At 39.0% G+C, this 25,209-nt stretch overlaps 2 protein-coding genes across 2 annotated transcripts in view; both read left to right on the top strand.

Moving 5' to 3' along the window:
* thsd7ab (thrombospondin, type I, domain containing 7Ab) overlaps nt 1–16,557 on the top strand; it is a 223,722-nt gene extending 207,165 nt beyond the window's left edge. The window contains exons 24-28 of the mRNA XM_082550502.1: nt 1,560–1,658; nt 3,371–3,453; nt 6,196–6,409; nt 9,628–9,715; nt 14,569–16,557. Of these exons, the coding sequence (XP_082406628.1) occupies nt 1,560–1,658; nt 3,371–3,453; nt 6,196–6,409; nt 9,628–9,715; nt 14,569–14,659 (575 nt within the window). The 3' untranslated portion in view covers nt 14,660–16,557. The remainder of the gene's footprint in view (nt 1–1,559; nt 1,659–3,370; nt 3,454–6,195; nt 6,410–9,627; nt 9,716–14,568) is intronic.
* Nucleotides 16,558–20,863: 4,306 nt separating this feature from the next.
* LOC309716430 (neurexophilin-1) overlaps nt 20,864–25,209 on the top strand; it is a gene marked incomplete at its 5' end in the record, with an annotated part of 15,104 nt that continues 10,758 nt past the window's right edge. Inside the window, one exon of the mRNA XM_082550228.1 lies at nt 20,864–20,944. Within this exon, the coding sequence (XP_082406354.1) occupies nt 20,864–20,944 (81 nt within the window). The remainder of the gene's footprint in view (nt 20,945–25,209) is intronic.

The raw sequence follows: 25,209 nt of genomic DNA, 5'->3' as shown, positions 1-25,209 counted from the left end.
TTCAGTTTGTACATCAAAAACTGCTCAGGTCCATTAAGGGAACATTTGGGTTCAAATATCCTCACATGTGCCAAAGTTAATCCTGCACACCTAAATGTTATCTCATTATAAAATGTGTTATTTGCAAAGCTATAATTATATCACTAAAGATAAAAAAAAGTAACAAATTCTACCATTAGCAATAATTAGTGTAAAATATTCATCCATTTTTTTTGTTCTGCTTGTCCAATTCAGGGTAGCAGAGGTGTGCAGGAGCCTATCATTTCATTATTAGAAGTAAAAAAATAAAAAGGTTTTATGAACACGAAAATCCATTTATTAAAAATGAATGGTGGTTTAAAAGTGTTACTAGATTTTATACGGCCCACAACCAGCAAGCTTGAAAGATGGTTTTGTGGTTAAGACATTTGCACTGCACACCAAAGAGCCTGATTCAAGAGTGGGAGGAGACTACAAACCCAGTTTCAGGATGTCACAAGAAGGTACTCCAAGTGATGTCCCCAACCCTGAATAAGTGGGAGGGTGTAAATCTGTGCCAAATCAAATATGTGGATCTATCTGCTTTAGTGACCTGCTGGGAATTAAGGGAGCAGCCGAAAGCACGCCCCAGCAAACCTGAATGACATTAACTTCCCCTCTTATTAGTGACCATGGTGCCGTGATTTTGCCAGGTACAGACAGCACCTCGCTTAGCGGCTTAGCAGCCACTGTAGAGTGAATGTGTGCAATTGGCACAGTTTGATATGAAAGTGATTGAAAATGCAGTCAGTTTAAAAAGCTTGAATATAATTACTCTTCTTTTCAGTTAATATGGCTGAAAATCATCCATCGCCTTTCTCAGTTCTTACAGATATTCTCATATCTGGGACTACTACTGACATTATTTCTGCCTCCAGAAAAAAAGGAGAAAAAAAACTTCTGCGCTTCTCCTGAGAAATGTTTCTGTGGTAGTACAACTCCAGTCTGCTCATAAAAGATGGTGGGAAGTGCCAGCCGAAGTGAGTGATTCAATGATAACTTAACACGTTTGAAAAACGACTTCAGCTCTAGCGGAGCAAGGAAGAAAGAGAGAAATGAGAAGAGTAAAGTACATAAAAGGTGAAGTCCTCTCAGCCGCAGAGGATTCATCCCGTACGGCGGCAGATAGAGGCGTACCACTGACGGGAGCAGCGATACTGTACCCACGTCTGTGGAGAATAGCTCTGTCTTTTGTTCAAGGTTAAATTGTTCATTTACTCTGGCTGAATTGGCTGGACTGATGATTGGTTACACAGGACTCCGCAGGGAAATACAGTCATTTACTGCACTGATGGAGATATTGATAAAGTCATAATAGCACTGATAAAAAGTCATTAAGCAAAAGCTCTTACTGAAGATTAAAACATTGAACTGGACCCTTTTGAGACGACACGGTCATATTATGTGTCAGCAGCCTATTATACAACCACAACTTAGCAGCTGCTTTATTAATCTGGTGTCTCTCATATGATTAATGGTCACCACTGCCTGACTCAGTACAGCCTTCACAGTTGTTGACTGTTTTTGTGTTTTGCTTTCAGGAGGTGAATGTTTCGAGTACAAATGGTTCAGCAGCATTGGCCCAAATTCCACTCGGCCTTTGATCTGGTGTCAGCGCTCAGATGGACTCAATGTCACTGGTAAGGAACTCCAAAAAAGCTGCTCCAAACATTTGTTTCACACAGTTGCTTCTGCTGTCTGTGAGCACAGCAGCAATGACCCCCACCCGCTGTTTGAACCCCATTTTTTAAAGAGGGCAGACAATCAGAAGAAAGCTGACTGAGGGAGAGGAGCGAAAACAGCTTGTTTTAGAAATAACTTAAAAAGTAAAAAGAAAATAACAAACCGCACAGATTAGCTGAGCTGGTGGGCTTTGGAGGACTGTTTAGGAGTTGCAACCTCAAAAGTGTGCTCACCTTTGGATTAAATGAGAACATTAAAGGTTTGATTTTTGCTTAAGATCAAAGAAAAAAAAAAAGAGCGAATGCAAAATTCAAATGGCCAAAATAATACAAAGGTTTGTTTTGTTTTAGCAGAAGATTTGACATTTCTGATGAGCAGACCGATCACATGATTGACCTCATTCAACAAGCTCAGTTATGCTAGGACTGAGGTGGAGGAATTTTGAAACATTAGTAAATATTAGTATTTTTTTATTAAGTACGAGCATTAAATCGTTCACTGAGGTAGACGAGGCTGCTGAGGTTGTTAGTCTCAACAGAGAAGCACATCTGTGTATCATCAGCGTAGCAGTGACAAGTAGATGGCTTTGAAGCTCTTTGAAGCAGTATGGGAGAAATAAGCATTATTATGACCATTATACAGACAGTCTTGTAAAAAAAATGTTCTAGTATAAAATAAAAATATGAAAAAAGAAGCAATTGAACCTTCAGCAACTCTGCTGCAGACCTCCAGACTCAAAGTAGAGCAATTATGCTTTTCCCAAGCATAATTGCTCTACTTTGAGTCTGGAGGTCTGCAGCAGAGTTGCTGAAGGTTCAATTGCTTCTTTTTTTTTTGTCAATTTTTTTAACCATTTGACTTTAGTTTTTGGAGTCTCTGCAACTAATGATCACATTTATAATTATTTGTTCTGATGATTTTATTATCAAGTGTTTTTTTTATCCCAAAAAACCTAAAAAATAAAATAAAATAAAAAAACTAACTGCAACTTCTCAATGCCCATGTTGTTATATTTACATTTTTTGATTATAACTTCCTGGATGTGTTCTTATTAAATGACACAACTGATTAGAATTGTTTCAACTTCACATCTATAAATAAAATGAAAAAAAAAAAACATTAAAATTACATTATGTTTGAGCTTAAGAAATCAAACTGTTGTCAAGGACTTGCAAGTACGCTTTAGTCGTCTTTAAAGGGGTCTCGAGCTAGAAGAGATCAGAAAACACTGTCCTACAGTAGTGTGCATAATAAATAGAGCAGCTGAATTTTTCTTTAAAGTGAGAAACTGGAGGTTGCAGCCGCTCTTAAGCTCAACTGTAAGCCTAAACCATTGGTGGCAATTTTATGTAGGAGGTAAAATTTACACAAAATGTCAGAAATATAACTGAAGAAAAAAAAAAAAACTAGGCGCTTATTTCTATATTGATCTAAGGTGGTGGGCGATGGCAAGCCGGTACAGCTTTTCATCTCCGTTTAACACATCAACACATAAAATTGTTTTTAAAATAAACCTGGAAACATTGGATTTACTGAGTTATTATTGCAGATGAAAGTACATGCTGTGAAATAACCCCAAGTGTTACGTTTTAAACGTGGAGACGAACCGATTGTGCTCGTGTGATCGTATTAAAATGTACTCAATCTGATGCTGTTGTCTCTTTCACAGGAGGTTGTCCTCCAATGAACCCTCCAGAGGACAACAGCTCCTGTGACCCGCCCTGCCTCATGCCAAAGTCTTTCTGCAGCGAGGTGAGTGGATTTTGTCCTCATATCACAATAAACTCAAAAATAAAAGAGCAATTTTCCTAAACCCTAAAGCACAGCTTTCCTGGATGAATGTCTGTGCAAACACTGACACACTGAATTGAATTTGAATGCAGCAGGGAATAAAATGATAGCAGCAGGAAGATGTAAAACCCATTGCTCCACAGTGTCATTCAACTGCACTTCATCAAAATCATGTAAATAAGTTTTTGTCTCACAGACACGGCAGCTGGCAAACCACAGAGTGATCTATTTTCCAGGCTTGAATAGCTTTTAGAAACAACTCTTGACCTAGCAATGAAGGCAGGTTACCAGCTGTAGTAGCTCGTACAGCCAGCCGCCTTACGTAACCGCTGAATAATCGGGTCAAAACGATCGGATGAGAAGCAGGGTCAGGACTTCTGAGGTCACCCATTCAATCCCCAGACGAGGATGAAAAAACTGCACTCACACAGTTTATTAGGTACACTCAGCTAAAACCTAATGCAGTGTAAGACAACAGTCGTACAGTAAATCCTCTCTTCATCGTGGTAGTAATGTTCAGTTTTGCAGACAGGTGTTTATGGTCACTCTGAAGGTTTGTTGTGCTGTGGGATTGGATTACATAACACTGATGGGTGTTTCATATATTTTTGTAACCCTGTTAATATGAGTGAGGGCATACTAAATACCAAAAACACCTCTGTGTGTGGAGAAGGCAGTTCAGTGGTGTCACAAACTGCAGCGTCCAAGACGACGATGAAATTACACCTCGACAAAATATCTGACTAGCCAAGTGAAAGACTGTGTTCACACTAGGCTTGGTTGCATTGCACCCCGTCCCCACTTTCCTGCTGGCCTGCGCTCACACTGCGCTTAACGATCCGAGTCCTGAGTACACTTCAGTCTGTCTAAGCATCTCAAACTTTGATTTTTATGTGGCCACACTGGAGCTGCTCTGGAATTGGTGAGAAACTGTCCTCTCACATACATTATTACTTAAGGCGAATTTCACAGAGCCAGCAGTTGTTGAGAAATCATCGGACTTCCACACTTGGCTGACCGCACTAGGTGTGCAAGTGTCTGACCTCACTGTGACCTGGCCCACCTCTTCAAATCGGCTAGGCTAAAGTACCGTACGCACCAGTTACGGGGGCGACCGTGGTCCAGGGGGTTGAAGCTCGGTTACAGGTTGCCGGTTCGATCCCCAGCTCTCTCTGTCCTGGTCGTTGTGTCCTTGGGCAAGACACTTTACCCTACCGCCTGTTGGCCAGAGGGGCCGATGGCACGACATGGCAGCCTCGCTTCTGTCAGTCTGCACCAGGGCAGCTGTGGCTACAACTGTAGCTTCCCTCCACCAGTGTGTGAATGCGAGAGTGAATGAATAACGGAATTGTAAAGTGCTTTGGGTGCCTAGAAAAGCGCTATATAAATGCAATCCATTATTAGTTACACCAGTCAAATAAACTGGACTTTGAGGGTCAAACATAGTCAAGCGTTACCCAGTTTGGCACCATAAATATCAGAAAACAGTCCAGTTTAAGCAAAATCTAATGGCAGTTAAACTTTGTCTGTACACAAATCACATGTATATTTAAGAGGAATTAATCACAGCTTATTTCAAATGCCACTGTGCATAACACTGCACATGCATGACGTTAGCTACACCTGGCAACGTAACCTAACATTAGCAGTGACGACAGCAGCCTTCTTTCCTTCCGCACGTCTATGCACAATGCATCTATGCATTGCCAGTTTAGTCAGCACAGCTCATATACAAATGCTCATTTTTGACATTATAATACCATAGAGCTCTGCAGGTATTCTCTTTCTCTACTTTGTGTGCATTAATAAAAAACACGAATAATTACAGTAGATTAACAGAGTAGTATTTCTGTTGCTGACAAGTGAGGGCAGCAACATTTAATTGTCTAGTTGGCGAATCATCCACATCCACAGTACAAGTTTAAATCTTGTTAATAAGTTGGTGACAGCTGGAGAAATCAGTTAGGAGCCCTCGCTATTTACCACATTTAAAATACCTTTGAGCAAGGCATTAAAATAGGTTTTATTGAACCTTCTGACATTTTGAATTAAATATTAATTTGCATATGAGATTCTTAATTGTTGTCATATTTGCTACATCTGGCTTTTTATAAATTATTGCTTAAAAATGAATTGTGCAATTTATTGAGGTTTTTCAGGGGAGGGGGATTAGCACTGATGATGTAGAAGTTCTCAAAAAGTAATGCATCAAATATGACACACTTTGATTTAAGGGGTTAATGCCCAACCTGGGGTCATACTTGTGACTGTAACTGTTTCGGTGAACATACAGCAGGTGACTCTGGGTGCAAAGCAATGCTTAAATGGCCCTCCATCTGCAGCACAGACTATTATTGTTCCTGCTGAACTGGAAACAGGCATTAGCAGAAAATACGGTATATGGGAATGAGGCTACAGCAGGTCACAAACAGCTCTGAAATGGTTCGATTTGTCTGGAAGCTTGTGCTTTTATCTTGATTGACTGTAAATGAATGAGAAATGTCAACACGTGGTGGCCTCAGTGCAGCAGTTAAACCTGTCTTCGAACAGTAACAGGTCGGCCATGCTGCCATACCAGCCAGGACTCTTCTGAACACTCCTTATGAATTAATTCACTTTGAGATTAGCTTGTTTAACATCCCTCCAAGCACTGTACTGTCGCTCCAGCTTAAATCATATATGAATCTGCGCTGCCCCCTGCAGGCTGGTATTTGCATGTGCGAGGAAGGCTTCACAGAAGTGCTGTCATCCACTGGGCAGCTGGACCAGTGTGCCCCCATCCCCATCCTGGAGATCCCCACAGCAGGGGACAAGAAAGGGGATGTGAAGACCAGTCGTGCCATTAACCCCACACTGCCCACCACCATCCAGCCCGGACGCAACGGGCGAACTTGGTACCTGCAGCCCTATGGACCAGGTCAGACCATCACACACTCATCACACCTTATGCAGATTCATAGCACTGTTTACCAAACTACAGGTTATCGTCAGTGTTAACAAACATCACAAATGCAAGGAGAATACAATTGTTTTGCTGCTGTCAAGTGAAAACCTTTAAAAGACCTCTCCAATGCTCATTTGCACCTCTATACTGTATTTCTTGGACTCTACTAGAGTAATTTTGTATGTTTCACAGGTCAAAATGATCCGTATTTATCTTATACATGGCCTCTGTCTAGCCCCTCAGTTCATCCGCCATCTTAAAACAACCTTTTTGGTTCCTGTTTTTAGGCCACCTGCACTTTCAGCCAGTTTTCCTCTGATTGACGGCTTCTCACAAACAGCAGATGTATGAGGCTGCTGTGCTAACAGCCAGAGCTGGTTTTAAAAATAAAAACTCCCCCCATCTTTGACATGCAGTGATATGACAGAAAATAAGAAAAACCATAACAGCACCCCCATTTAATCTTTAAAATGCCATGTGTTGGGGAACTACTTAAAGTGCTGCTTTACAAGCTTTTCTTTCTATAGAAAAATGAATGTAGGCACAACTATTGCATCCTTTCCAAAGCAAGCCTTTGCTTACAGTGATGGTAAACATGTATCTGTAAAGTAAAGAATGTGCAGAGAATAATAAAAACTCCTCCATTTCAAGTTTCTGTTAGTGTGGCTGAAGGGAAAAGATTTCCGAGTCCAGCGTCTGACTTTTTCCAACCTACAGAGCTCCACATAATCCTTGAAGTGAAGTTAAGACATAAAGCTGAGAGGTTTTCACATGACAACAGCAGGACGTGCTTTACTTTCAGTGTGTTTGGGCGGATTTAGTGTTGACAGTGCTGAATTAATGTTAGCTTGTACTTGCAGCTCTGTATGAAATAAAACCAACATGTAATATCACACGAGTCCTTTTGGATGCACTGATGAAGCTTTCCTACCTGCTCTTGACTTCCGCTACATTAACGTTTGAGAGCGGCGTCTGCACGGAGTGTTGTGACTGATGATGCATGCGAGAACCATTTAGGATGCGAGAGCACAGAACAGATTGAGTTAAAGTGTCTCAGGAGCAAACACTTCCACATCCACAAACCATCACTTACAGTAACCTTTGCATTGTTTATCTTCCATATGCTTGCTTGTTTTGCAATACAATGCTTGCTGTTATACTTCACTACAGTAAGATATAAATAAAGATGCAACTAGATTATATAGCTTGTGATTTGCACTGTGATCAGGTCAACTTTGGGAACAAGAGAAAAGCAATTGGGCATGTTTAAGAAATCGACACTTCAATATTTTTTGCAAGTGCCGCATACTTACTGAGTACACACAGAGTACTTACAGGGTACTAATTGCATAAACATTGCATAAACACGACTGTAAGCTGGAAAAAGAAAAAAAGATGATGGGTGCGTGTTTGACAGTTATAATGCCCCACTGCGTCACTGATTTGTCCTGTATGTGCCAGCTTCGGTTTTCTGGTCTGACGTCAGAGTTGTGCTCGTCTAAGGAGCTTGGAAAGAAAACGACTGGGGTTCTTTAAGTTTTAACAAAACGTAATCTGACAAAATATCTATTATTCTAAATTAAATGACTAAATTGGCTAAAAATATTTTCTTACAGTGCCGAGATTTATTTTGGCTCCAGCTCTGTTTGAGACATGGTCTCTATAAAGGAAAAATTCAGATTTCATTTAATATTTCAGTCTATTTGAGTCTATTTCTACCCCCTGCAGAGTTAATAAATTATCACTCCATTATTTCTGACACATTCTACTAATTATAAAAAAAATAAGAGACAACATGTTTACATGACTGCGAGTGACAGTAGTTTGGGAAATGGACACTAGTACACTTTGCAGTCTGTAAGCAATGATCACAGATCACTTGTGTGAAGTCAGCCCCTGGCCCATTTAACCGTCAGGCTCTGGCTCCTCGCTGCCCATCTGACAAAAGCTGCTGCACCCTGAGAAAATACACAGAGCACCATTTATGGATAACAACATGCTCCGCTGGTTTCTCATTCCCGGTATTTTTTGCCTTGTTTTCTTCCACTATGCCCCCAGATAAGTACCTGACTCTCAGGATATTACACTGTAAACCACAAGCTATGTGATTTATTTATTTATTGATATTAGAGGGATGCACTGATCCAATACTTGAATCGGATGTTATATCAGTCCAATCCTAATTCACAAAGCAGGATCAGGTATTGTTGACAGTGGGTCAGTCTGTTCAATAATTCTATGTTTGTCTGCGATTACTACACCACACATCAGCAGCTGTTAACAGGAGAGCTACAACAGTAACAGCAAAGCATCACCAGTTTAGACATATTTCACCTCAAACTGTGGTTGAGTGATTTGACACGACTGAAAAGCTCCAACATCGACAGTGCTTTCTGTATTACCTTCTCATTGGCAGCCTTTTATTATTAATAAAATAATCTAACACAGTGTGGTAAAGCAGATTATTATTATTTCACTTGTTAAGGAGGAAAGGCTGAGAAGGTTTGGACATGTGCAGAGGAGGGATAGTTGATATACTGGACAAAAGATTTTGAAGATAGAGCTGCCAGGCAGGAGGAGAAAAGGAAGAACATAGAGAAGATTCATGGATGTAGTGTGAGAGGAGACGCAGGGCTGCTGTGACAGAAAAGGATGCGAAGGAGAGGGTGAGATGGAGACAGATGATCCGCTGTGGAGACCTCTAAAGGAAACAGCAAAAAGAAGTAGTAGTTGTCAGCTTTACTCCACTCAGGATGCTCATGTTTGTATGAGAGGTGATGCACTCACATCAGAGCTGGAAAGCAGAAGCTGGTGCAGCTGTAAATCACAGCAATATACAGTAATGACTCTCACAGTGAGCTGAAGGGAGACTAGTGCATGATGAATAAAAATATATTATTATTTTATTTAGGCTATTAAATTTAATTAAATTTCCTTACGCATAAAAGAATGAGTCCAAGTCTCTTCCTTAGAGTGAGGAATATAGCTTATTAATTTGTCACAGGATCAATACAGTTTTGGCAGATACTCTGAGCCAGTGTCTCTCTATCATATTGGAACTGGAAAAAGTTGGATCAGTGTGTCCCTAACTGTTATAAAGTACTGCAGAAATCTTCACAGAGTCCTTTTAATGGCTTCTGGTTCCATGTCAAAGTGTAAACAGACAAACTGACGAGCTTCCTCCTCCACAGATGGGAAGCTGAAGATGTGGGTGTATGGTGTAGCAGCTGGAGCCTTTGTGCTCCTCATATTCATAGTGTCTATGATATACCTAGCTTGGTGAGTTGATGAGTTTAATCTCCCCTATAATCATCCTCCTCATCCTCATTCATGAAACTATTAACATTTTTTACCCCCCACCCACTCTGAGTTCAAGCGTCCCCTCCCTCACATCATTCCTGTTTTTGGTTTTGGATTTTTTTTGTCTTTACTTATTTTGCTTGCTTCATGCCCTTCCCATGTGAGAGCAGCAGCTACTGTGCTAAGGTGCATCGCTCACTTAAGGCCCAAGAGTCTGATGCCAATGGGACGGCAGTGTGGATGGGCCAAAATGCACACGAGATGACTTACACCTGCCCTGATTGCCAAGACCTAGCTCAAAGCAGCAGCAGCTAAAGAGGATGTGGAGGGTTCACCCCCACCCCGACACACCCTTCAGTATAAGTACCTGCAAGTCCCTGAGCTTTCCCTGTGACCTTTGTCAAGTTGTCACATGTCCTGCCTGACTGGCTCAGTGAAGGTGCTGGTCCAGGTGAGGGCAAACCACCCAGAATATGCTTCTCTCAGTTCTCGTAGAGATCTTTTAGCGCTCTTAGACACACTGATGTTAAGTCACCCTGACCTTTTCTCTACCCACTGCCTTATTTTAATTATAATCACGCACTCCAAGTAAATCTACACACATCACAAAGCCAATTTATAATTACAGCTGATTGCAAACCATAGTGTTTCTCTAAAAGATATATGACAGAGCCCCCGTGATGTCAACCATTTGTTTAGGACAAGAAAGAGTCCACGAAACATTGGTGTTTAAAGACAGGTTACCCTGTTGTATGCTGTAAAGTAAGCTTACTATCGCTATATGACATCACTTTTTTAGTAACAAAGAATGTAACATCTGTAACAACATGATGACTTCCTGTTAAATGATGACGTTTATACTTATCAGGTCCAGCTAATCACAAATAGCGAGGAGATATTAAACATGAATCCCAGAAGACAGCTCGAGAGTAAAGAGGTTGAATAAGAACTTGAAACCACTTCTGTGTCTGTACACTCAACAAAAAGTAAGAGCCAGGAGGCGGTCAGCTTACACTGAAAAACTGCAGAGAAAAGGTCAGCTCTGGCCAAAGTTCAAAAGTACAGCTACCACCCACAGACTTGGTGTAGACGGACGTAGCTTGTAGGTCAAAAGAGTGAAGTGATGGTGTAAGTGCCTTAAGCCTGCGTTCTTTTTTAACAGCTAGCAGGAGGCGACTCCTCTGATTGTACAAAGAGACAAACTGAAACTTTCTGGGAGAAAAACCTTTCGCTCTGTTCTTATATGACCTTGGAAAACACTCGTTTTTTGTTCTAAGGCTCCAGATTCAAGTCTTAGTGAATACAATACGATGCTTATTTTGGAAAGTCAAAAAGAAAGTTTTAAAACACCAAGATGGCAACATTAAAAACACTCAGCTCAACTGTTCCCATCAGGATTTCAATAAAGAAGAAAGGTACAGCGGCTACATTCACGCAACGTAAGCCACGATTGTTACAATCACCATTGTTACAAAACTAAACTGAAAGTAGTCATGAAAAACATTTTACTCAGCTTAAATAAATAATAACATCTGCATTAATGCTATTTTTATGAGACTGGGATGTCCATATGGCTGTATTGTGCTTTTCTGAACTCCTTTTAAATCTGACCCAGACAATAAAGTTACATTATATACCCATGCATTATAGCTCATATTTTAAAAAACTAAAATAAGGGCTCAAAAAGTAAAAAAAACACAAAACCCAACTTCAAATAAAGACATGGACAAAAATAATGATAATTTTCTTAATACACAGTTAGGTTTAAATCAATAACTGTTTCATAAGCTTGTTACATGTTTGTATGAAAAACTGAACAGTTCAACTAGTAAAAATATTTGATTCCTCACAGAAATACAGGAAATTAGAAATGCTAGAGTCTCTGCACTGCTGAATAAATGCAGTTATTTTACAGCTTATTTGTTTTAGGTTATCAAACAAAGTTATCCATGAATATCATAAACTCAACTTAGAGAGATTGTGTTAATCACAAAACTGTGATGTATTAAAAAAAAAAAAACCTTTTTATGTGTGAATACTTGTTAGCAGAGCGGAAAAAAGGTAAAAAGAAAAAAGTTACACTTCAAATGTTTAAAAAATGACATTAAAAATAACATTGCTACAGTGGACATGTTCTTCACCATCATATACTTTCATCATACTTCTCAGAGCTCGTGTAAAATTATTTTTCTCTCATTTAATTTTTTTTAAACGAGGGTTAATACTAATGTGTGGGAATAATCGTCTTGTTTAAACTCCAAGCAGAATATGAGCAGACTGAGATGACATTAAAGAGACATTTAAGTATTAACTCCAGGCAAGGTTTAAATCAGGTTTAGATCTCCACGAGGCTGAAGTGCTTTAATAAAACGATGTCACGCTGCCCTCTTGTGGACAAAGATGGAACCATAGCAACACATGCCCTTTATTTCCTTCCCAATCAATATTGTTACAAGATAAACACTCTTTGTTCCTCTGTGTTCCTTTACTTTAAAAGACCATAATCTATAAAGTAGGATAAGAAGATAAGAAGTTCAAATAGCAATCAGTATTTTGTTAAATAAATTTAATATCAACCTTTGGTGCTTTTCTTTGGCTTATATACTCTGCTTCGATTTGGCCTAAAACACGCTCTGTGTCACTTTTAACATCAGGAAATTTTAATGACCATTTTTTTAACCTTATTTAATTTCTTCTTTTATTTTAAATAATCGTTTAACTGAAAAAGATTCTTTGTTATTAAGAACAAACACAGCTACAGCTGTAGTGTGATCACGCATCACTACAGATGAGGTGTTTAATGAACACGTTTTTGCTGCTTGCTTGAACGTTTGCTGTCGTTTACTCTGCAGCGATTTTATCAGCTCTTCATCAGAAAAACTATTCACAGGAAATTCCCTAGAGTGTTCCTCTGATTGTGCTCACCAAATCCAGTGCTTCAAAAAGCATTTCGGTACATTTCTCGTACTCTGGCTGTGGGAGGAAATATTAATTAGACTTTTTTTTTCTAGTTAAAACTAGATAAAAAAAAAAATCTTAACAATAGAAGTTAAATGATAGAATACACAGCAGAACTAAATATTGGCTTTAATGATTTCAAAAGCCGTTCTCTATGGGATATCAGATGCTTCTGAAAATGTCTAATATTACACACCTCATTACTTTGACACACCCTGATGTTTAAGCAGCACTGAGAGTTCAGAGAAAAGCTTTGTGTCTTTGCTTCATCTAGAAGATTTTTTCCTCTCTGGTAGAAGAGGTCGGGCATGTGATCGTCTCTCTGCATATTAACTCACTAATAGCTCTTCATCCTTTTAAACTGAGATGTATGAGTCTCATTTCTCACAAAAACAAACAAACAAAAAAAAAAACTGTTTGTTTAAAACCTGTTAACCAGTACAGTGACTGTAGTCTGGGCTCTACAGCTTTTTAGTTTTTAAGGTAACCTGATTTGTAGTTTTTTTATTTTGTTAGGAGGTTTTTTGTAGCTGTCAGATTTTGAATCCCATGAAATTTCAGAACCAATGATGACATGGTTGAAATACAGAAGCCTAAAATAAGGTGCAATCAAATACTGAGTGAGTAGAACCATATTATATAAATAAAACCATACCTGATTTAAACTCTGGACCATTTTTAAATCATCATCGGCCAGTCCTGTTTTGACAACTTAAATTGCTCTTCTGCGATTTTTCACTAGCTTTTTTCAAACTGACCTAAATTTCATTTCAAGGATCATCAGTAGTAATCTGATCCTGGTATCCAGACATGACCCAGAGTGTCACATTATTACCCCCCCCCCCACCCCCAAAAAAAAAAAGCATGAAAGCATTCAAGCAAACCACCTGAGCCGTGATACATGCTATCCTGGGCCAGCATACTGAGTATTTTAGCCACAAACATTCACCAACTGCTTTAATCTTATGATTTGGCTCCCGGCCACTCAGTGCTCTTTCTCCAAAAATTAAGGAAATCACAACACTAGCAGAGGTAGCTCAGCAGGTTGAACGGCTCATCTGCCAGATGAGCTGTTCTACCAAAAAGATCAGGCTACTCCATTGGGTGAATGAGGCTTGTAGTAAAATGTGATTTGAGTGCCCAGTTTAATGGTCAGAGTGGGACATCCAGGGAGTCATCAAAACAAGGCATGGCCGTTCCCAAGGAAATTGTCTATATGGGTAAATTAGCCACATTTAATCAGGTATGGGTCTTTTTTTCTTTATTGATTGTGTTGCAGAACTTTTGTCATTACTTATGCCAGATGTCACCATGATTGTCTAAAAAAAAAAAAAAAAAAAAAAAAAAAAAGCACACACACAGTTTATGATGTGATGTAATATCTGCATCCTTTTTTAAGGTCAAAAACAGAAGTGAAGAACTACTTTTGAACAATTGCTAATGTTTTTATTAAGACTTAAATAATAATTTAATGGTTTTTAGGAAGTCTCGTTGGTTTTGTCATTTTCATGGGATTCAGAACAAAAGAGATCAAGGCTATCGTTACATTAAGTATTGATAATTTATTTGTGGACTAGAGATACTTGAGAAGGTTCACTATCAGCTTAAAACTGGGAACAGGTATTTTTTAGATTATCAAAAAAACCCTGAAACTACAAATCAAAATTAGGAAGCAAAACACAATTCATATGGACATCTTTTGCATTTTTCAAAACACTTTCCCTCCCCTGTTTGTGACATCGCCTCACCTGCATTGTGTGTCTCATAACTGCCATCGCATTTACCCAAACACTTCATGATTAGAGTGAAAGCAGAGTTGTGTTCGGAGAATCTTTCAAGTGCCACTCTGACCCCGTTTTCATCTTTCCATACAGCAAAAAGCCAAAGAGACCTCAGAGACAGAGACAGCAGAATAACCGACTAAAACCTCTGACTCTCGCCTACGACGGGGACACGGACATGTAGTCCTCCACGAGCTGCTTCACCCAGCACTTCACCTGTCACAGAGACCCACTTCATCACGCCATTACAGTGAGCGACATGGATGTTTGCAGCGTGAATGGACACGTCACGGAGCGCAGAAATGACGGGAAATCCTCTTAGCAGAGACACTGGTGGGGTTTAACCATTTCAAGTAGAGCTTCATTCACTCCTCTTTTGTTTTCTCGACTATTTTCTTTTTGCAGAGCTTTTATGACCTCCAGCGTGTTCAAGGAAATGCCTTTTTTTTTTGCCCCCTACACACCAGTATTTCTATATTGAAAGACTTGTTTGAGACACTGGAAATGCTGGGCGCAGAAGACAGAACCAGCCCTCCTGCTGTCTTTGAACATGGTAGCGCAGGCTCCAGCTCTTCCCCCGCGCTTTTTCTGCTTGTCCCTAAAAATGCTGAGTAGCTGGGGGCTTAGGATGCTCTGACGCTTCGCACGTTGCCAAAAGTCACCGCAGGGAAGAGGAGGAGGGAGAGGAAAATCTCCATAAAAAGGTTTGGATTCCTTTTTCTCAATCCTCAACTGGGTTTTGACTCAAATCTCTTTTACGGTCTTGAACAAAAGGGAGGCATTACTTCTCCCTCTCTTTTTTTTTCGGCTTGATTCAGAGGCACACAGGCCTGTGTTTGTGGGATAAACCGATCTGTATGATGCTGATGGAGGAGTAGCCTGCAATCAGTTGTTCATGGAAACTACTGCCTGCCTGCCTGCTTGCCTCCACCCTTGCTTTGTTTCAGGCACTACATTGCACTATATTAGTGCAGCATGATATGCACATGTGACTTCTACTTTCTATTGCCATAAAACACTGCCTCTTCCACAGACAAAAAAACAAAAACATAAAGCAGAGGAACAGCTTCAGTCAACACGAGAACATTACAAGGGAAGCAACAGCGACAGGAAGGGACGTTTAGACGTGTCACGTTCGATAAAACAGGTGTGAATCTCAAGTAAATATATGTATAGATTTTATTTCTCACAAACATCGGACTTTTTGGTTGTAGTAAAGTCGCTTTTGTGGTTTGTAGATTTCGTCTGGTGTCATCACTTTATTTCTGCCCAGATGCAACTACGATATCAGCAGGTATTAACTGATCGCCTGCTTTACAAGTTCTTTTTTAAATACTTTTTTTAACTCTTTACATACAACAGATCATGTGCAAACACTCAAATTTTGCAGTAAGTAATAAAAAAATGGACACTGCAAAATTTTAATCATTCATGTCATGCAAATGTCGTTTCTGCCTTACTGACGATAACTGAATACTAACAGTCCTCTAATACAGTTTAATACTTGAATGGGGCAAACGTCGACACTACAGTATGTTTAGACAAAAAAAAAAAAAAAGGTAGATGGATCGAACCAGTTTTTAAACTTTTTCATGTAGTAAGTATTTTAGGTGCTCTATTGTTTTCAGTCACACGAAACGAAGATGAAATATTAAAAAGAAAACAATCTGTACAAACAAGTATACAATATGTTAATAATAAGAGAACACGCTTCTGAGTTCAACGTAAAAGCAAAACTGGTGTGGAGAATGTTTACTTCTTTTTGTTGGATTTGTAAATAACAGCAATTTTTTTATTTTTTGGAGAAAAAAACATCAAAGTATGTGTACATTTATTTTGTATTGCACAGAAAACGTTTAGTTTGAATATTACAAAGTGGGTGTATGATATTGCTGATTGTTGTTACCATGATGCAAGTTGTATGTTGTGACAAACAAAAAAGGAAAGCAAAAAGAAGCGGAAAAAGATGAAGAGTCGGCCATTTTGTACAGGTTGTTTATATGTATGGGAAGAAATACTAAAAATAAATGCGGACACGGTTGTAAACACACAAAGAGAAAAGTTATGGAGTCTTTTTTTTATTACTTTCTTTATATGTTCATTAAGGAAGAAAACCTTCAAATAAAAATACTTAAAACTGGCGTTAAAGGAGTTGGAGGCTGGATTTTGTATTAGAGAGCCATCATCATAGCCATCCCCTGTTTGCTAGCACTCTAATGGCAATAACACACTTCAGTGCATAAACTGTACAAAAGAGATGGATGTAGCCACCTTAAACTTACTCACTGGTTTCAACAGCTGTTATAGACTCTAGTTTCAGTCGGGCATAGCTTCTAGATCTGAAAACTCCACAAGTACCTCAAACCAGCATTCTTTTTAATGGCCACTGGGGGGCGATACCTGTTTTGCAAAATGCCTTCAGGTCCAATAGAAATCTATAGGAAAACACTCAGATTTGATCTCTGTCGCTGTATTAGGGCTCACCACAGTGGGTCATCTCACCCTATCCCCTTTCCTCTGCTCCTCTTTGTGTGCGTAAAAGATGAATGTATGTTTATGTTTATACTTATTTAAGAGGGATAATGCATATTAATTAACAAAACTTCTTAAATTCATGTGTCAGATTTAGCCATACAGGCTAATTTCCCTACAGTCCCTGGATGTTTCAGAGTCTGGAAGGTGAAGCCTAGGCATTAGGGCCTTAAACACAGATATCTGTAGTCATACTGACCAAAACATGACGCCCGTATAAATCTTATCCAGGGACTTCACAAACCTTCATGGCAGAGACTTCATGGCAACTACATTGACCTTTTAGATTACCTGTGGTTTTATTGAACATGACCTCAAATGAGTGACTGAGACAATAAACCCATCAGGGAATTGTTAACTGGGGTCTGAGCCATTTTCCTATAGGACCAATGTCTTTATTCCGCCCCCTGGTGGCTAGAATGTAGGTTGCAGGAACATAAATGTAACAAAACAGAGAACAGAGGAGAGCAGAGAGACCACAACAGACCTTTACACTGAGCTGAAAGGAAACGGGGGCACATAAAGTAGGTAAATATTTTACCCTCTCAAGACATTAAAACACTCAGTAATCTGTTTTTGACAGTCGGATTACAATACACTTAGAGGAGGTATGACTCTCTGTACTCCATCAGATCTTATATAACAAATAGTTGTGTATATGCAGAGCGGCCGAACTACACATAACTAGCTCACTGGGATTGTGTCCATTAAAAGCAATAAGTATTTTGTATTATTTGACAAATAGCTACATTTTACTGTTTTTCTTGACAATTTCATGATCAAAAGTGATGCTTGAGTAAACCAAGATAATAGATAGATAATAACAATGGTATATAGTGCATTGTGTTCAGACTGTAAAAACTGTAGAAAAAAAGGACGAAACTGAGGCTTGAACAAGAAACAAAATATGTTTGTGCGTTTTAGTTAAATTCTTAGCAGTCAGTCTAATTAGTTTGTAATTTTTGGATTCTGACAAGATTAATATTAAACTGAGCATTTTTTTGATAGAAGTGCACACTTTCTAAATTACAGTGTTTTTCTGCAGCATGAACACTTACAGAAATTTCTCAAACACAAGCTTAGGTCTGTCAGAACCCAGAAATAAAAAAAAGTAAATAAAGAGTTTTACAATTTCAAATCTATTACTTTGTTCCTAAGACTTTTATTTAAATTAAAATGTGCATTCAGTGTGTTATGTTTTCATGGAGATAAGTAATTATGGAAATTACGCTTGTAAATTTAATAGCCATCCTCTTTCATTTCCCATGGTTCTCTGAGAAACTACATTATATTAGTTACGAAGCATTAAATGGAGAAAATGTGCAATCAGGCAGAAAACTGGTCCAAATCAACAACTGCAGAGACGGGTTAAATCAAGTTTCCTGTTTCTCCACTGCAGTCAGATGAGACTGAGCCCTGTTCATACTCAGTGACGACATAAATCTGAAATAACAGGTGACACATAAATGATTTGTTAGTGTAAAACTCTCAGTAACTCTCTTTAACAGCTGGATGTTAAGCTAATTGCAAACATTAATCAAGTGGGAGTAAATTGGGCTTTTCTTTGCGTATTAATACATTTTTGGTGCAATACAGAGTGTCCTGCATTTGCTCAAAATATTAAAGGAAAACGTTACCCATCATTTTAACAGTTTTGAATAACAACAGTGCTGTATTTGCTGTTTTCTTTACACGTATTAATTCCAACAAATGACACCATCACAAGCCACAAGTGCAGTCTTTATAAAAGTAGCTTAAATTATTGAAACAGCTGTTTTTTTATTTTGTTTTTTTATAATTGCTAAATTAACTGAAAGATTTTGACCACGAGATGGCAGATTTTTCCTCCTATTTACATCTGAATTATTTCTTTATTTAACTTAGTTACGAATTACTTCCAACTATTCTAGTATTTCGATGTGTATTTGCTCATTTTATTTTTAACTTACCAGTTTCTGATCATCTTCTAGGTATAATAGTGATGGGAATTCTGTACAAATGTTGAGCTAATGCAGTGTATGTCTCAGACTGGGAGCTACCCTGACTAGTTATGCTTTAGTCTCTGACTCACTGCACCATCTTGAGGTCAAACGTGGTATTACTCAAAAGTACAGCCAAGCCTCAAACTTCAGCTGATACCTCTTTGACACAATACAGACAGCTTGGCCATCATGTAAATTCAAATATAGCTCTGTGTGCTCTTACAGTAAGTTTTCAGGTGCCCATGTGAACAGAGGGAAAGGTTTCACTTCATCTTAATGTAAGTAACAGGGGACAGAATTTGGTTAGGTTTAACAAGAAGCTAAGAAGCTTTTAATTAAATAAAGTTTTAGCATTATTGTATGAAATTCCCTTTGTATTCCTATCTGCCCTCTGCAGCACTCTGTAAATATCTGCATGATTTTGGTTTAAGTCTGCCGACTGAAGCCTCTTACCAACTTCAGAATGAGCACTGTGGGTTTGTTTCACTCCACTTCCAGTGGAAACATTTCCAATCCAAGCATGTTAATGTTTAAACGTAACTTGTGTAGTAGGAATAACTATAAGGTTTCAGTGTGGGTCCAAACAGATGTCATCTGTGGCTGCAAGAAAGACTTTTTGACCGATAGCCTGTCCTACAAACTGGGGGGGTGGAGTTTAAAAGATATTGGCATTTCCCGGACAGAGAGCGTCTGCTGTAGATTGTATCAAGCTGCTTTACTGGATCTAATTATTTTAGAGTCTGACCCATCCTGCTGATTAAAACTTAGGATATCTCAGCCTCTCCAGCTTCAATCTCAACTGCTTTTGTCTTTTTTTTTAAATCTGAAGTCCAAAACTTTCTCCAAGTTCAGACTAAATGATTAATATTATTAGTTTTATTCTCAGCACATTTACAATGACTGTGTGTGGAAACCATTATTTAGTACCTAGGCGTAATTTAACAAAACAATTTCTTCATGATCATAGGGATGCCTGGTTCATAAAGGTGGCTGGTATTTTGACCATTATGGAGCGCCAACAGTGTTAACCCTTTAAAACCCGAATCATGAAATAACTGCCAGAAATCTTTAATTTTTTGATAATGGAGTATTTGTTGAACCTTAAGAGAAAATATATAAAAATATATCAAATTTTAATCTGCGGTTTAGTCATTAAAAATGTGTCATGATTTTACGAGGGTAAAAAAAAAATGTCACACTGATGATGTAGAAGTCTCAAAAACTCACAAAAACACTTGTATCAAATACAATACGCTGGGCGTCAAAGGGTTAAAATGCAGTTTTTCATGCTTGATTCCAGGTCAGAGTAGAGGATGCACAACATTAACACATCAAGAGGAGGGATTATGTTCTTGAATCTCACTGGGCTTGCTGCTCACAGTGAAAGGAAGAAAAATCCAGTGCAGCTGACTGCCACTAGATGTCAGCCCTTGATGATGTTAAAAGTTGTTTCTCAGAAGTGTGAACCTCCTTCTCTTCTCCCCCAGTCTCCTCTCTCCCTCCCCCTTCTTCATTCCATCTTTTTTCTCTCTGTCCCTTCCCATCCACTCCCCCCACTCTCTCTCTCTCTCTGAACCTCAGAGCGCGCTATATAAAACATTCCTCCACACTCAGATATACAAACACCTCCGTTCCCACCACAGCGCCTCCGAACCCTGCGTCAGAAAAAACCCCAGTACTCACTTGAAGCGTTTGAACAGCAGACACCTGACCCTTCCTGAATGAGCTGGAGAAGACTCCTTTCTTCTCCCGCATCTCTGGACCGTCTTCTTCGCTCTTTATTTCTCCTCAAGTTTGGCAGCTGATAACGGCTCAATCAGAAGGAGATTTGTTTGTTTGTTTGCAGCAGCTGAGAAAATCAAGGACTGTTTGACATGAGGAGAGACGTTCCACAAAGAGTTATGAAGACCACATGTCTGTGGACTGCCACCGTGCTGCTGTCAGTCATCTCTCTGGTGAGTTAAATATTATTTTGATTTGACCTTTTTTAAAATTCTCACATTGTGTAATATCTCTGTGATTAATGTTTGCAGTTTTCATAAAAAGACAGTTCTACAAGTGAGTTTCAATTAAATCATCAAACAAGCTGGAATTGATCATTTTGAGGTCACGTTGCTGTCTCATAGTGTGGCCAATCTAATAATATAGTCATTTCAGACACATGTGATCTGCCTTATAGTACAGTTTTTAAGTCCCAGGATGATCAGTTTTCTAACATATCTATGCATTAACTCATTAACATCAAGATGAATTAACCAATCTCAGCATAAACACAAACTATGCAAATCCAAATCTGCATCTTGACAAATCCACCCGCACACAGTCCCGCTGGATATTTCTCCCTCAGCACTATTCATTCAATCCTTGCTTTGCATTTCCCCCCCCTTTTTTTTTTCCTCCCATTTACAGATGTGGTCCAATAAGAATATATTTGGCAGTACGGCAGGGAACAGCCTGAGCCCATTATGGCAAACATACCAGAATGCTCCCAACTCAATGCCTTGACAGTTTGTGACAACCCAATTCCTTTAATCCTTGAAGAGACAGTAACCCCTCACCCGCTGATAAATCTGTCAACAAAGCAATCAAAGCAGAACAGGAGCCACTCCTCTCTCTAACAAAAATTCCATGAACTTAATCCCCACAAACTTGACTGGCCTTAAAAAGCTCCCGTGGTGTTATCTGTGTTTAATTTGCATAGTGATGGAAAGAAGTCAATTACTATTAATTATTCTCTACAACTTAATACCCATTATCGAATTGAATTCACCGTCTTGAAAACCATAAACTCAATTTCACAGCTGACTAAGCGCACTAATCATTTCACCCCTCCCACTTTTTTTGGCTTTATGGAGCCCTTCCTGCTTTAAAGGAAAACAATTCATCGATTTCAGAAGCAACAACATTAACAAACACGGATTCCCACCACCCTGTCATGATGTAAAGACAAACAATCATTAACTATGCGAGATATATGTACAACAGCATCATGGTAGTGCGAGTTGATCTCATAGCATCACTTGACAGGAGTGTGTTTTTTTCCAGACTGAGCTGCCAAATTGCTTCGCTATGCTTTAATGGGATGATCATAATTGTTTCGTACTTGGTGCATCCTAAGCTTTTGCCTGCAGCTCCTTCAACAGATTGACAGACCCATGGGAACCTCACAAACTTATTTTGGCCGCCTTTGAACCAAGTCGTGTGTGAAATAATATGATTATGCATTTTTCCTCTGGGTAAGTTGGAAAACTGGTGGCTAGATCCCCCCCTCCTTCTTCTTCAAACTGCCCCCCACCCCACCCCACCCCATCCCCCCCTTCCCACAAAATCCCGCAGTCTGTCCGCGTACAGTATTTATCCTCCTCAGAAGTCATGGTAATAATTGTGCCCTGGCCTCTCAAAGCGGTGCTGCAGTGATAGGACTCAGCTCCATCCACAGCTGCCTGTGATGTCTTGACACACTTTGTGATTTGTCATCATCTCTGACCCCCCTCAGGTAACACTTTGATATCACTGAGAGAAAACAGATCTAAACTCTTAGTGGGCGTCAAATGCCCTCAGCTGGTCCATCAGCTCAACTGCGCGGGGACCTCACAAGACGAGACAAGTTAAATTCACTGTAAATGACTATGACGACAAGCGCCCAGTTGGAAAATAATCCAAAGACAGCATCAGCACTCTAAGGACTCTTAAAGTACTCTCCCGTCTACTGTCAAACACAGAGAAGTGGCTCTAAATGGAAGATGATATTTCATAAACCAACTGGTGGGAGTCTTATGTTAGAATTGTCTGTGATTCATGGCGTCTAAAAGTTGTAAATTAGATTAAAAATAAGCTTTTATAGAGACTAGTCTCACACCTGAAAAGTCACAGGTCTGATCCTACAACATCCACATGTCCTTCAGCCAAACCCTAACCCTTTAATAGCTGCTCATATTTTAAGCTTCTCTCCATAAGAGCATCACTTTAATACCTTAAATTTAAAAAAAATAAAAATAAAGCTGCAGGGCTCCCTTTTCCAAACTTTTTTAAAAAGGACATTCTCTAATACAACTTTATATAAAACACTCATGATCATCTTGTAATTTTCTGCTGGACTTTAACATTATTACATCACAGTCCTGATCTTCTTTTTCCCCCCCCCAATCTTGGGTTGGTGACCCAGCCAACAGGTCTTTGCTTTTCTTTTCTCTGATGCTCAATACTTTTACCTTTTATCACAGAAAATATTTAAATCTGAGATGACTTGAACTGCTCACAATTCAAATATGCATCACAAGTAGGGACCGGTTTGTTTTAAGGTTAGGAACTAGTCTTTTAAGGCAGGGTGAACCACAACAACCACACCTTTGATAAAAAAGGCAAATGAGTGCAAAATAAATTCCATCTTTTTGTTGTTTATTAAAATAGAATAATGATAAATCGCTATCTGTTAAGCAGCAGCTCTAATGTTGCGGCTGAACTCACAGCACCTAAGCAAGATTTAAAAGTGGAAACCCACATCTGCCATCAGGCCGGCCGCTCTCCATTCTCCCTCTGTTAAACCAGAACTGTCGTACCCACAAATCCTCCCCGCACAGCAGTCGCAGCAGCAGCCGCAGCATTCAGGTAAATGAAAACTGACACACACTTTCATTCTTCCTCACAAGGTTTTGTGTACAGCCCACCGCAGAGTCATCTGGCTCCTCCGGTAGTTCTATTAAAGGTGGAATTTGTTGGCTGTTCGGGGGTCCAGTCCCATAGAATATCCTCCGAGCTCCCGAGGGAACGGGGGGGTTGTTTATCTTCCTGTTTCAAAGAGCGGACGCCTGCGCCTTATCACAGCCTCGCCAAGAGTAGATAGCATTTAAGTTGTCCAACAGCCTGCCTATATGCTGCATCTGGCAATCAGAGTCGTTTCCTAAAGGACTTGTGCATAGCGATGCTGTTAGCGTTATCTTGTTGAGGGATTCTGCCTCATATGCCGAATCTGGGAATTATATTAACAGACAGTTAAATGGGGTTTGGGGGGGAGGGGGTGGGAGGCTCCTGCATGACAAACTGTAAAACGAAAAGTTGGGCTATGAAATAAAAGCATCTGAACGTGACTGAAAGATACAGTATCTCTGAATGGAAACACTGCATTTAATATATATTTCACAAAGAATTTTTTTTTTTACTGCAGATTTTCCTCAAGGCTTTGACTGACTTCCCTTTATATATTTAAAATATTTTTTTAGCCTCCATCAAGGGGGTTTGGAAGAAAAGCAAGGAGGGTTTAACTGGTTTAAATTATGGGAAACACAGACGCTACACAGATATTGCAGACAAAGCTTCACTCTCCTGAGTCCTCAGACTTTATGAAATTGTAGTACACAGTTAAATCTGCTGATAGGCAATATCTCTTATTTTTAGTTTTAGCTATTTTTAGATTTGACTAAAATATTTTAATAACTTTTTCAAAATTATCAACATCTTTTCCAACCATTTTCAGCTACAGTTTTAGATTTTTAGCCATCGACTTCCCTTATTTGTGTGCTGCTGGAAAATGTATCAGCAAAACCTTAAAACCTAATTTATTCAATTGTTCATCATAGTCCATTACTAATTATTATTATATAACTAACTAACTAACTAACACTGAGCTTTAAACGATTACGTCTGATATCCTGAATTATTTTTATCATTAAGAAATCCCACGCAAAGAATCACTCAAAAAACTGAAAGTTGACACATTTGGTGATGTAGTGTTTGTTTCCAGCAGCGGGATGGTGTATGTGGGGTTTGCCCAAAATAAACCTGTAGTAAGGAAGAGAGAAATGAGCCAGTGAGGCAGGATGGATTTTAATAGTTTGTGGACAGAGGACTTGTCAGTGGGATCGGTTCATTGTTGGCTTTGGTGTTTTTGCAGGATGTTGACGAGGAGGACAATGTAAAATATGGGACCCACTCTATACAAGTGTTTGCTAACAGATAGTATTATAATATATGTCATATAACAGACAGTCAATAGTCACATATTAAAATATCTAAAATAAATAAATGCTAAATTATGTGAACATATATTTTTTTTACATACTTTACAGTTATGTAATATTTCTGTCTCAGTTGTTTTTATTTTTCATTATGAAAACTTGTTTTTAAAGGCAGAATAATTTATTGTATATATTCTGGTGATATTTGTAAATTATAGATTGTCTAAGATTTGTTTTTAGTAAATTTAACATACTTTTATCCAAAA

Source organism: Aulonocara stuartgranti, assembly GCF_965226115.1.
Source record: "Aulonocara stuartgranti genome assembly, chromosome: 11".
In the NCBI taxonomy this organism is placed as follows: domain Eukaryota; kingdom Metazoa; phylum Chordata; class Actinopteri; order Cichliformes; family Cichlidae; genus Aulonocara; species Aulonocara stuartgranti.
This window is presented reverse-complemented; position numbering and strand designations above follow the sequence as displayed.